Source organism: Barbus barbus (assembly GCF_936440315.1).
Source record: "Barbus barbus genome assembly, chromosome: 7".
Taxonomy (NCBI): Eukaryota; Metazoa; Chordata; class Actinopteri; order Cypriniformes; family Cyprinidae; genus Barbus; species Barbus barbus.
In genome coordinates this window covers 37,555,701-37,570,206 of record NC_136735.1, presented here as the reverse complement: position 1 = coordinate 37,570,206, position 14,506 = coordinate 37,555,701, and the positions used below count along the sequence as shown (strand labels likewise).

The 14,506-nt window shown below is 37.9% G+C and overlaps 1 protein-coding gene across 1 annotated transcript in view; it reads right to left on the bottom strand.

Moving 5' to 3' along the window:
- The window catches only part of ncam2 (neural cell adhesion molecule 2), a gene marked incomplete at both ends in the record, with an annotated part of 223,971 nt that overhangs the window by 20,540 nt on the left and 188,925 nt on the right, over positions 1–14,506 (bottom strand). Inside the window, 4 exons of the mRNA XM_079420652.1 lie at positions 1,415–1,588; positions 4,839–4,935; positions 5,905–6,092; positions 10,138–10,288. Coding sequence (XP_079276778.1) covers positions 1,415–1,588; positions 4,839–4,935; positions 5,905–6,092; positions 10,138–10,288 — 610 coding nt within the window. The remainder of the gene's footprint in view (positions 1–1,414; positions 1,589–4,838; positions 4,936–5,904; positions 6,093–10,137; positions 10,289–14,506) is intronic.

Sequence of the window (14,506 nt, the reverse complement as noted above, 5' to 3'; positions counted from 1 at the left end):
ATTAACTTTTTTAAATTGATTTTTAATGTAAATATTTACAAAAAAACTTTTTTGTAAACAATGTAAAAGCATTGTTTTCATTTATTGAACTTAAACTGATATAGTATATAAATAATAAAATAACGCTGGTAGATCTGGTTGCTCAAGGATGTCTCGCTGATTTATCAGGTTGGTTTTTAATGCTACATTCTCATCAAGAGGCTGTAATAATTGTGAAATCATTCAATATATCTACCACTAACTATGTATTTTACATTAAAGCACTACTTTAGCAAATCTAAGACCTTGGCCAGTGATTGCAGTCATTCATTTACATGAGAAAGCACTAATAAAAATGAAGCGGCTCAATGAGTGCGCTTATTGTACTTAGTCAAAGAACATTGAGTTCTTAATTAAAAGTCCACAAAGAGTATGTGGAAGTAATTGAAGTAATTATGCTCTAAATTTGAGCTTGAGACCATAACAAGGACGTTTTAGACCGCCGTCTATGAATTGAATTTCCCTTGTTGGTCAGATCTTGAACTCATTGTTTTCCATTTTCTGCGATGCATGAAGCTCTGCGGGACTGAGGCGCGGAGATGAGGAACTACATGCACTTGAAAGTGTTTTATTTGTTATTAGTGTTTTACATCACACTTAGCACAATAAGCATTATTTAAAGGCTTAATGAAAAGAAAATTCTTGGCCGAAAGTAAAGCAGTTTAATGAACAAACAGCTTGAAGTCATTATCGCTGCTGCTGCTGCAAGTGCAAATGTGTTTAGAAGCTCCAAACGTAATGGAAATGACTGTCGACACATCCTGATCCTGCAAAAACACTCGCTTCGAGAACTGATAATGGCTTTTAGGAAAAAATATAAGATGGTAAACATGCACTTCTTTTGGCCAAATGCTGTTTTTACTTTACTTTTGCTCTGAGAATAGAAACATCTCTCACACGAGATCTGTTTAATATAAATATATTTCAGTTTCTTGTGTCTTAAATTCTATTCTGAATCACATAAATGCTTCAAATATTTAGCAATAGCCAACAATACATTGTATCGATCGAAATTATACATTTTTCTTTTATGCCAAAAATCATTAGGATATTAAGATCATGTTCCATGAAGATATTTTGTAAATTTCCTACCGTAAATATATCAAAACTTATTTTTTGATTAGTAATATGCATTGCTAAGAACTTCATTTGAACAACTTTAAAGGAGATTTTCTCAATATTTAGATTTTTTTGCACCCTCAGATTCCAGATTTTCTAATAGTTGTATCTCAGACAAATATTGTCCGATCATAACAAACCATACATCAATGGAAAGATTAATTATTCAGAAGGTGTATAAGTCCATCTTCCAGCTGATTCAGCTTTGGTCCAGGGTCACATATAACAGTGATAGTGAGTGTGATGAGCGGCTCACTCTGAACTGCGTGTGATCTGACGGTCCTCCAGTCCTGTGCGCTCGTGTCTCTGTAGTGGATGATGTAGTAGCTGATGGGGACACCTCCGTGAGAGTCAGGCTTCATGAAGGAGACGGTGGCGAGACGCTGGGAGACGGCGGTGAGGCGAACGGAGTACGGGTGCGACGGGACGTCTGTGAACAAACACAAACATGATGATGCTTTTGAATAAACACTTGAGAAGCAACATTTTAATGGGTGAAGGTCACATTTCAATTCAAAAACAAACATTAGAGTGCTTAATACACTAGTATTTTATTCTGATCATTGTCTAGACCTTCAGCGGTTTATCTGTATTATAGATGTAAAGTGTGTGTGACCGGCAGCTTCATTCATTTTATGTAAAATAAAGAGTCAGACAGACTTTTCATCCTGTGATGAAATAAACAGATGACGGAGCATCAGATAAACTCAGAATGCATCATCATTTGTGCTGCTGCCGTGTTAGTGAGTGACGAGAGCCAAGAGCCATCGCTCAACAGGAAGCAGGCCGCAGCTCAACTTCCTGTTGAAGAAGAATCACTCTGGTCATGAAAGACATTCGTCATTGTGAGAGCAAACGCTTCAAACTCTGCTAAGAGGCCATTTCTGTCATCTTTAAAGCGTGTGTTTATTCTACAATGAGTTTTCTGTCTTCAAAATTAAACGCTGCTAGATTAATTTATACACTACTGCTCAAAAGTCTCTTCTGCTCACTTGGGGCTGCATTTATTTGATTAAAAAATACAGTAAAAATAGTGAAATATTACTTCAATTTAAAGTAGCTGTTTTCTATGTGAATATGTGTTAAAATGTAATTTATTTCTGTGATCAAAACTGTATTTTCAGCATCATTTACTCCAGTCTTCAGTCACATGATCTTCAGAAATCATTCTAATATACTGATTTACTGCTCAACAAACATTTCTGATTATTATCAATGTTGAAAACATTAATATTTTTGTGGAAACTGTGATACATTTTATTTTTCAGGATTCCCAGATGAATAGAAAGTTCAAAAGAACAGCATTTTTTTCAAATATAAATATTTTGTAACATTGTAACAAGTAAAATAGCATTTTAACAGATTTGCATAGAAAACAGACATTTTGAAAATGTTTTACAATTTTTATTGCATTTTTGTTTAAAAAAATGCAGCCTTGATGACAAGAAGAGACTCCCTTCAGTAACCTTAAAAAAATGTGAATTATTAAAAACTTTTGGAAATGTAGTTTACATAAAAGCAGTGATTTGTAATGTTTTTACCCACTGAAATGTTCAAAATATGCTAATTATTCATCACTGGATTAAATATTCACACATTTGCATATTAGCATATATAAAAAGTGACACAGACCTGAAAGAAAACATCCCAGCTGTTACATGATCAACAACTCTGCGGTTGGTAACTGGCAGCATTTTGTTTATTTAAAAAATATATAAAAAATAAAAAAAACACTCGTATGTAAATGAAGATGCTTTTGCCCTTTTTAAGATGAAAAGGCCCACAAAATGTCAAAGATAAATGAATTGCAAAAGCTCCCCAGCAATTAACAGAAATATCACATATGAAGCAATAGATAAAAGTAGAGATATTTCATTTGCTTCACGAGCAAAATGTCACTTTCAGAGAATGGCATTTAAAATATATAAAAGAGGTAAAACATAAATATCCAAAAATATTTCTAAATCATTTGTGTTTAATATTTGCACCCCATACCTTCTGGATTGCATGCTATTTTATGTCTTGAATGCAGGATTTATGTGCATGTGTGTGTGTGTGTGTACTCTCTCGGGCTGGATGAAGTCCTCTCTGAAGTGAACTGCAGCTCTTCATGGCATATTAAGCAGCTCTACAGTAAATGGGACAGTACTCTGGTATATTAGAGAGCTCTCTAGTAAATCACGCAGCACTACACAAGATTAGCTTCAGTTAAATTAGCAGTGGCTAGATGGGAAGGACATACTGTTATGGAAAATTTTAATAATACATCAGTGCACTGGACATGACAACAGGTTTAAATCAAACACAAACCAGTTTCTCGGGTCAACATGTTACCTCGTCTCCAACCAAATGTACTCTGATATTATATGAGTCCATTTCAAGAATGGAGAAAATAAGATCAAGAAACATCCTTAGAGTCAACTTACAAACACTAAGTAATAACCTGGGTAACACATTTAGGTTAGAAAAACATAGTGGGAACATTTTTGTTTCTAAAACATTAAAATTGCCAGTTTTCTTTTTCTTTCGTTTAAGGGTTAAAATTTTGATGAAACTATGTGCTAACCAGCACCTTTTGTTTTGGATGTTTTTTTTTTATTATTATTATTAATTAGTTTCACCATAAAACTTCCCTGGTCAACCTACAACAGATAAAAAAAATAAAAAATAAAAAAAATTAATTAAAACTACAACAGATATATTTAAAGCAAACAAACAAACAAGGTGAAATAAAATAAAAATTCAAAACATATATACATACACATTATACAATAAAAAATAAAAATGCTTTAAATTAATGAATAAACAAATTAATAAATAAATAACTACAACGTTAACGAAAATTACAATAAAAATGGAAAATAAAATCAATAAAAAGTTTATAAATGTTATATAGACATATTTAAAACAAACACAAACAAATAAATAAACAACTAAAACTTTAACTAAAATTAAATGAAAATGGAAAAAAGAAAAATAAATCCTAATTCATAATATTAATAAAAAAAACTACAATAGTATCTCAAACTAAAACTAAAAAAAAAGTTTCTAAAAATGTTCTACTAACTCTGTTTTCACCCAAATTGTAACATTATTTGACCATTTATTTGAACTCTAAAATGCCCAATTTTCTCACGGTGATTATGTTATTTAAAGGTTACATAAGCATTTCTTACAGCGTTCAACTAACTTTATTTATTATCAAAATAGAACGTCACTTAAATGTTTTTTTGTTTTTTTATTCTAAGAATGTTAAAATGTGCATTGTCTTGTCGTGATTATAACGTTATTTAAAGGTTATAAAAATGTTGCTTAGAATGTTCATCACGTTAAAATAACATAAATACAATCCAAGAATGCTGATCTAATAACATTTTATCTCAATGTTATGAGAATGTATATCAAATATTAATAATGTTATACAAACGTTCCATAAACATTAAGAATGTTTTGTCCTGACATATAGAACTTAAAAAAAAAAACATTAGTGAAAGTTAGTGAAACGTTTCCTGTTAGCTGTGAAGTAGTGATTGTTTCACAGACAGAAAACAAATCCGAATATATAGAGTTCTATTGGTGGTTCTTCAAACTAAACTGTAAATATCTTTCAAAGACCAGGATTAAAAATTAAAAAGTGTATTTTGGTCAAGAGAAGTTTGGTGTTACTGGTAAACACAGACCTGCCTGTGCTAATATAAACTCCTGGTATCGAGCGCCGATGTTGTTTCTGGCTGTGCAGTTGTAGCGTCCAAAATCCCTGTCGGACACTGGAGTGACCTGTGGATCGACACAAACCAGAGGTGAGGAGAATGAGAAATGAGCGCGAGAATATGGCAAGGGATTTTTTTTAGTAGTGAAACTATGTGCTAACCAGCACTTTTTGTTTTGGATGTTTTTTTTTTATTAATTAGTTTCACCAGAAAGACTTCCCTTGTAAACCTGCTTCACCAGAAAGATCATGCAAAATGAATAAAAACTACACAGATATGTTTAAAATAAACAAACAAACAAGGTAAAAACACACAACTAAAACTTTACCTGGAATTAAAATGAAAAATATATATTAAAAACGGTGTAAAAACTATACTGTAAAAAATAAAAGTTGAGCCAACTTAAAAGTCTAAGGCAACCAACTTCAGCAGATTGAGTTTTCTCGATTAATTTTTTAGGAAATTTCTCAACTTTTTGTTGTATAAACTTGTATAAAACAAGTAGTTGAGAAAACTCAAAAATCTGCTGAAGCTGGTTGCCTGAAACTTTTAAGTTTGCCCAACTTTTTTCAATGTATATAGATATATTTTAAATAAATAAAATGCATAACTATAACTTTAACTAACATATAATACAAATCTAAAATTTAAAAATAAAACCTAAAAAATGTAATTCTAAAATCCAAATTCAAAATATTAATAAAAAACAACAATAGTAACTCAATGATACCTAAATAAAACTGGTCCTAAACCAGCACCAAACTAAAACTAAAGCCTTGAAACATACTCTTCACAAGACGTTGTGTAACGTTTTTAGTTACACAAGCTCAATTTTACACATTAACTCAATTTTACGCATTTACATTTTTAAATGCATCAAATTAAGTCAATTAATTAGCAATAAAGCAGCATAAACCACCTTTTACGGTTAGTTAGTTAGTTATTTTGTTTTTTCAGATCAACTACTGTCATGGCTGAGCAAAGCAGTTTGAACAGAACTCAAAAGTAATGTGCAATGTAAATAAAGTACTAAAACCTCTAGAAGCGATCGGCCGTCTGCGCTGTGAATGCGGATGTTGCTGGTTCCCTGGCTGGAGATGGTGAAGCGGTCTCGTCTCCACAGCATGGTCGCCGGAGGGTTGGACTTCACATCACAGCTGATGTTCACCGGGTTTCCCTCCCATGAGTAGAAGATGGTTTGATTGGTTTGGAACTTCGGAACATCTGGTGAAAGAAAAACAGAGACTCAGCAAAATAAAACTGGAGGTTGGCAATGTTATCCTAATGAATGAAATGTCGACAAAAGAATTTGAGGCAATAAAAAAAAGGTTTTTAAAGATCCTTTCAAATGTCTTACATCCAGTGTTGGGGAAACTATTAAAAGTAACGCATTACAATATTGCATTACTCCCTAAAAAAATAACTAATTATGTTACTTAGCTACTTTTTATGGAAAGTAATGCATTATGGTACTTTTGCGTTACTTTTTAAATATGAGCAGGGCTTGATTGTTTTTAATACAAGAAGTTCTAATTATAGCAAATGTAAAGTTGTGGGCCACACCCACAACTTCCACAGCTCCGGGTGAGGGTGGACGATAGTGCCCCTCGCCTGTGAGAGGAGATCTCTCCTGACGGGAATCTCCCATGGAGCACCGTCGAGGAGAGAAATCAGGTCCGAGAACCATACTCGGCCCGGCAAGAACGGGGCTACTAGTAGGAGACGGACCCCATCCCGGCACACTCTCGACAGAACTCCCGGGAGCAGAGCGAGCGGAGGAAAGGCATACAGACGAAGCCTCGGCCAAGTCTGTACCATAGCATCCAGCCCCAATGGAGCAGGAGGAACTAGAGAGATCCAGAGGGGACATTGCAATGTCTCCTGAGTCGCAAAGAGGTCCACCTGTGCCTGGCCAAACACTCTGCATATCTGCTTCACCACCTCGGGTGTTTGAAACTGCTTGACAGTGAGTGACTGGCCTTCTCTCACTCTCTTGACTGACGTGAGGATCTACTCGATCCGAGCAGGGGACATGTGTGCCTGCATCGTGGTCGAATCCCACACCATGCCTAGATAAGTGGTTCTCTGTACGGGAGAAAACACACTTTTCTTGGTGTTCAGTCTCAACCCCAGCTCTTTCATGTGTGCGAGAACGAGATCTCGATGTTGAATCGCTAGTTGCTCTGATTGAGCTAAGATCAACCAATTGTCGATGTAATTGAGTATGCGGATGCCCTGGAGTCGCAGAGGAGCCAGATCAGCATCCAAACACTTCGTAAAAGTGCGGGGTGAGAGTGCAAGGCCGAAGGGAAGAACCCGATATTGGTAAGCTTTGCCCCCAAAAGCAAACCTCTGGAACTTCCTGTGAGTGGGAAGGATGGAGACGTGGAAGTATGCGTCCTTTAGATCGATCGTGACAAACCAGTCCTTTGACCTTATCTGAGACACGACCTGCTTGATGGTAAGCATCTTGAACTTCAGTCGCATGACTGAGCGGTTCAACTGATGCAGATCTAAAATGGGACGCAATCCTCCATCCTTCTTTGGAACTATGAAGTACAGGCTGTAGAACCCGGACTCCCTTTCGTGAGGAGGGACCACCTCGATGGCCTCCTTCCTCAAGAGAGTGTTTACTTCTTGTTCCATAACCAGAGCCTGCTCGGGGTGCACCAGTGTGGGAATCACCCCGTTGAATGGTGGCGGCGGGGTGCCGAACTGAATGCGATAGCCTCTTTCTACCGTGCGCAGGACCCATTGAGAAACACAGTAGTTTCCATGCTGCCAAATAGTCTACTAAGGGAACCAGTCTCTCGAGACTGGCCTCTGGTGTACTCAGAGCTGCTAACTCAGTGACCTGAAGTGGAGGACCGGCAAGAGACGGCCGAACTAGCTGCTCTAGAGGCTCCCGAAGGGGCGGCGAGCTCCTCAGCTCTGCTACGTTTCCAGGCAGAAATAACTGAGGGGAGCGCTCGCTGGAGACCGCTGCGCCCTGGAACTCTGGCAGGGTTAGCAGACTGATCTCCCGAGGGCACTGAGGAGAGACGGACACTATGTAATGCGGTGTAACCCGCATGTCCCCAGAGGGGTCTGCCCTCGTAATCCCTGGGCCATGCCCGTCTGGGCTTCTTGGTCGAGGACCTCCTAGACTGAAGTACGGTCCATAGATCCAGCATAGTCTTAGAGGCCCCCAACCCAGAGCTTTTGCCACCTCGGCCCCACTGCGGGGAGGGGGGGGGGGGAGGGGGGGCAAGTAGCAATGCTCTGCTTTTGTGCCTCTCTATGTGAGGAGCTGGTATGTGGCAAGGGCTGCTCCCGCACAGCAGCCCCCTGAGCTAGAGATCGGCGAGGGAGGAACCGCTTAGTCTTGTGATCACTCTTTGACATATTGGAGCTTATATGTGCTTGTGTAAGGACAGACAACACTAAATAAGGCTCACAACATGAAATGACAGACACACACAGAGTGGCGGTTGCTAAATGACAAAAAGCTGACGCCGGTTCCACCGCACGTGCTTTTATAGCTTCCCGGTCGGTGACGTCACCCGTCTATGACGTCTCGTGCATCCATTGGACAGATTTCACACGTGATTCAGAGCGCAGTCACGGTGGTGGCGTTTTCGACGCAGCTCGAGTTTCTGGAGGGGAACTATAATAGTGCTGTTGTATTTGCTTGTTGTATTCCTCAATTATATTGCTTTGGATAAAAGCATCTGCTAAATGGATAAATGTAAATGTAAACATACCATTATTCTAAAATGATACTAAAATAACACTTGGCTGTACTACATGCGACTGTTGATTTTTTTCATGTATGTTATTGCAACTAAAACTAAAACAAAAATGAATAAAAACTATATAGACAAAAAATAATAAAAAATGGCAAAACACAATAACCTACTAAATTACTAAAACACTGAATAAAATCTAAATAAAAAATGGAAATAATAAAAACAAAACGTTAAAAATATTAATGAAAATCTATAATAAAATAACACAACCCTGAACTACTTGAATTTATTTCCATGCACTGGGGAATGTTGATGTGAATCATGCACATAAAACAGCCTTTAGAGAATATAGTATTGATTGCAATAAGGAAAGATGTTACAGTCTCACTCCATTATGTGTCAGATGCGTCTACAGTAGACAGAGTCATAAAGATGAAATGCATTTTTCGCCGAAGCTTCAGTTTTAAGCACCGAAGGCGTCTGCATTCATATGGCATTATTCCTGCTTTACGCCAACTAGAAGGCTTTCATTAGAGAGACTGATGCTGGTTCGTCCATTACATCTGAGGAGCAGCGCAAACACGAGCCTGTACTAAATAAATGAGTTCATTAGCGTCCAGTAACGCTCGACTGCCTCCTGTCACGCTTATTCACAATATCCTTTTTCACACGCTGGCCGTGAACCTCTAAGCGCATGACATGAAGACACTCCAGCTGCACGCCGATGTCAAGGTCAGCACGTGCATTCAGGGACACGAGGAGCTTTATTAGCATCTCATCGCATTTGTCTGATTGTGACACATGCAGCATTTGCAGCGTTAAACACGAGTGATGTGCAATGATATCCTAATGAATGAAATGCAGACAAAAGAAGTTGAAGCAATAAAAAGAGATACAGAAAACAAGTAACCTCAACAACGTGTTGGTATTTCAGTAAACGGACCTGCAAATTAATAAGAACCTGAGGAATGAATTACTTGGGAAGAATTTCTTCCATAATTGGCTCTGTTGAGTTTTTTCTTTTTGAGGCCAATAAAGAAAAATTGTGGGGTAAAATAATTTGAAACTTAATAATTTGAGACACTTTGAAAAGGCCACAGAGAAACAGCGTTGGGTGCAATGCATTACCAAATAATTAGTTAATGTAATCTGATTACTTTTATAGATTACTCTTAATTTTTCTTTACTCTTAATTTAATGAGTTACTTCTGATGTAATACTGTATACACTATAGAACAATTCTATGTAAAACGATAGTGAATTTAACATTAAAATTTAACATGTTTTAAATTTATATAAATGTAACGTTTAACATGCTAAAAAATGAAAGAGCAGTCTCATGTCTATCAATGCATTGCAAGAAATAGAATATAAAAGCAATTAGTAATAAGTAATGCGCTACCTTTTAGAAAGAGTCATTTGTAAACCAAGTTGAGGATGCAATTAATTTACCCAGTTAAGTGAGTAATTTACCCAACACTGAAAACAATGCTATGGTATATTTGTAGTTGGTGTAAATGTGTGCATTTTGTGCATCTTACACTCAATATCCAGGAACATGCTCTTCTGATGGCCCCCAATCCTGCTGAGAGCTTCACAGTCGAATCGGCCCCAGTCTGAGAGTCGAACGCCGCTGATGGTCAGCATGGATTTTCCGTGGCGTCCGCGCACTTCCACACGGCCGTCCTGACTCTACACAACACAAACACATCAGTGAAACAAGCACTGTCACGCACACACAGACAGACAGACACAAGCACAATCAATGACATACTATTACATTTTTTATAAATATATTTATTATTGTTATTTATATTATTTGCAATTTTTTTATTAAATATTTTGGTTTATAAAATTTGCCTTCATTTTTATTTTGAATGTAGTTTTAGTTATTTTATTTAAGGGTGTTCCAGGTGTTTGCATATCTATATGGTTACTATAGTGTTCTACTTAGTTGCTATGGGATTGCTAGGGTGTTCTAGGGGTTTGCAAGGGCATATGGTTACTAATGTGTTCTGAGTAGTTGCTAGGGTGTTGCTATGCAGATACTAGGGTGTTCTAGCGGTTTGCTAGGGCATATGGTTACTAATGTGTCCTGAGTAGTTGCTTGGGTGTTGCTATGTGGTTGCTAGGGTGTTGTAGGCGTTTGCTAGGGCGTATAATTACTAAAGTGTTCTGAGTAGTTGCTAAGTTGTTGCTATGTGGTTGCTAGTGTGTTGGAGGTGCTTGCTAGGGCGTATAGTTACTAAAGTTTTCTGAGTAGTTGCCAGGGAGTTGCTATGCAGTTGCTAAGGTGTTCTAGGTGTTTGCTAGGATGTGTAGATACTAAAGTGTTCTGAGTAGTTGCTAGGGTGTTGCTATGTATAGCTTTCCTGTAGCTCAAATAGTAGAGCATGGCGCTAGCAACGCCAAGGTCATGGGTTCGATTCCCAGGGAAAGCAAGAGCTGATAAAATGTAAAAAAAACTGTAACTTGAATGCAATGTAAGTCGCTCTGCTAAATGCATGAATGTAAATGTAAATATGTGATTGCTAGGGTGTTGGAGGTGCTTGCTAGGGCGTATAGTTACTAAAGTGTTCTGAGTAGTTGCTTGGGGGTTGCTAGGGTGTTCTAGGTGTCTGCTAGGGCATGCAGTTACTAAGGTGTTCTGAATAGTTGCTAGGGTGTTGCTATGTGGTTGCTAGGGTGTTCTAGGTGTTTGTTAGGGCGTATAGTTACTAAAGTGTTCTGAGTAGTTGCTAGGGTGTTGCTATGCATTTGTTAAGATGTTATAAATAATTTTTAGAGTGTTGCTATGCAGTTTTTAAGATGTTATGAGTGATTTTTAGAGTGATCCCATGCGGCTGTTCTAGGTGTTTGGTAGAGTATTGCTGTATGGTTACTAAGGTGCAAAAACAAAAACACAATTTACACAAACACTACCAGCAGTGTAATAATAATATTTAAAACTACAGATAAAAAACTACAGAATCTCTCACAAACATCCCTGCATAAAAACAACATGGAAAAAACAAAGTTTTAGTTATTTTAGTACATCAGGATAAATTAAATGAAAATGAGAAATTTTGCCTTGGCAACTAGATGAAAAAAGTATTTTATGTTTGCTTTTATTTTATTTCAAGTAGCAAATAGTTCTTTTATGATCTTATTTTTAGTTAACTACACTAACCCAGACAGAATCTTATTAGCAATCCAAGGAAAACAGCAAACTGAGTTTGTGTTAATCAGGTAATGCGTCGGTACACAAGAGCAAATGAGCTACAATGAATATAAATGCAGCACTTTCTGACTGTAATGTGGTCACACTATCTGTGCTCACGATGAGATAGGGAAGTTTGAATATAAAGGGATTAGATGAGTCCGTCCCCCAACGCCCACTTTAACGATCAGTGTTCTTCGCCTTCACTGAAAAATCAATACGTGTCCACCCTCCGCTTGATGCCTCGCGGTCTAGAGTGCAGCACTAGCTTCAGTGCCTGACAGTCCTGCAGCGGCTGTGTGTTTTATTTGACAGGGGTTGTTATTGTAGGCTAGCAGATGACCCGCAGGCTTTCCTCCCTTCACGCTAATGCATGAGATTCATTTTTACACGGACAATGAGAGCTGACACACCTGCGCCTAGTGTTTCACACCTGGAGAACATGACGCAAACACATATACACATGTAAACGCACAAAAACACTGAAGAATTTACTGAAGAAAATATGACTGGAGTTTGACTGTATGTCGTGGGTGGCTGCAATGCGCTTACTAGGATGTTCTGAGTGAATTTCATTGTGGTGCTATGTGGTGCTTTGTAGATGTTGGCTAGGGGAAATCTATATGGTAACTAAGGTGTTCTAAGCAGTTGCTAGGGCATTGGTATGTTGTTGCTAGGGTGTTGTGAGTGTTTTTATAGTGTGTTATTCTGCAGATGTTAGGGTGTTCTGACAGGGGATTTCTATATGGTTACTAAGGTGTACTGGATTGTTGCTAGGGTGTTGTTAAGTGGTTGCTAGGTTGTAAGGTGTACGCAAGGGAATTTTATATGGTTGCTAGGGTGTTATGAGTAGTTATTATAGCATGTTGCTAAGTAGTTTCTAGGGTGTTCTAGGTGTCTGCAAGGGGATTTCTGTATGGTTACTATGGTGCTCTGAATAGTTGCTAGGGTGTTGTTAGGTGGTTGCCAGGTGTCTGCAAGGGAAATTTTATATGGTTACTAAGGTGTTCTGAATAGTTGCTAGGGTGCTGTTAGGTGGTTGCTAGGGTGTTCTATGTGTCTGCAATGGGACATATATATGGTTGCTAGGGTGTTATGAGTGTTTTTTATAGTGTGTTGCCAAGCGGTTGCTAGGGTGTTCTAGGTGTCTGCAAGGGGATTTCTATATGGTTACCAATGTGTTCTGAATAGAACCCTTGCTAGGGTGTTCTGAATAGTTGTTAGGTATTTTTATAGTGTGTTGCTAAGCGGTCTGCCAGGGCATATATACATATGGTCACTAAGGTGTTTTGAATAATTGTTAGGGTGTTACTATGTTTTTGCTAGAGTGTTATGAGTGTTTTTTTTGTTTGTTTTTTACAGCTTGTTGCTAAGCTGTTGCTAGGGTATTTTAGGTGTTTGCTTGGGCATACCGCTATAAATGCGACTATAATTAAGGTGTTCTGAATAGTTGCTAAGCTGTTGTTAGGTGGTTTCTAGGGCATAACTATAAATACGACTATAATTAAGGTGTTCTGAAGAGTTAATAGGGTATTACTATGTTTTCTAGAGTGTTATGAGTGTTTTTTCATTGTGTTGCTGAGCTGTTTCTAGGGTATTCTAGGTGTTTGCTTGGGCATATCTATTGAATTACTAAGTGGTTCTGAGTAGTTGGTAGTGTGTCATTAGGTGGTTGCTAGGGTGTTCTCAGTGTTTGCTAGAGCAGTGCTGTATGGTTGCTGGGGTGTGGGTTTTGAAACACTGCTCTGCGGATGCTAGGATGTTGTACAGTAGATGTTTGGCATGACCACTAATACTAGTAATGATTGAATTAGTAAATGACACAGCATTAATTTTTTAACTCAAAAACACAATGCACAAAACAATACACAAACACACAAGCAATGGTGCATGTGAACTCAAACACATGAATATAAACTACAGAATCTCTCACAAACAACCCTGCATAAAACTACAATGCATTGTGAAAAACCACCTTTCCGACTGAATGTATGTAATAAACAACTAATAAAATCAGCTGCCAGAATCATATTTCTCATTTTGTGGTGTTACGACCTCCAAATACAAATTATATCGGAGAGCTGGCCTGTAAGCAGATACCAGAAACTGATCAGTGAATAAAAACCGCAGACACACACTGTTTTTTCTCTCTGTGTGTGTGTGTGTCTGACACCATCTCGCCTTGGGCAGATGCTTCCTGACTGTTTGATATGCTACTGAGATCTCTGTGAGATGACACAACAACAGCATACCGAGAGAGAAAAGAGGACAACAGAGGAGCGAATGGGCAGACAGACAGACAGACAGACGAACAGACGGATAGACGGACAGATAGATAGACGGACAATCAGATAGACAGACTGATATACAGATAGATAGACAGACAGACAAACAAACAGACAGATAGCCAGCCAGATAGACAGACAGACAGACTGACTGACTGATATACAGATAAACAGACAGATAAACAGACAGATAGTAAGATAGCCAGACAGACAGACAGACTGACTTGTTCTATGTATTATATAATCGTTTGTTTCTTATTCATGTAATGGACAATGTTTTGGCAATACTGTGCAAGTCATGCCAATAAAGCTAATTTGAATTGAATTGACAGAGAGACAGACAGGCATTTGATTCTGCTCATTTGGTTCATCAGCTCCATGTGTTTCTCATGCATCTCAGACTCCTGCTGTACAGTGTGTTCATCA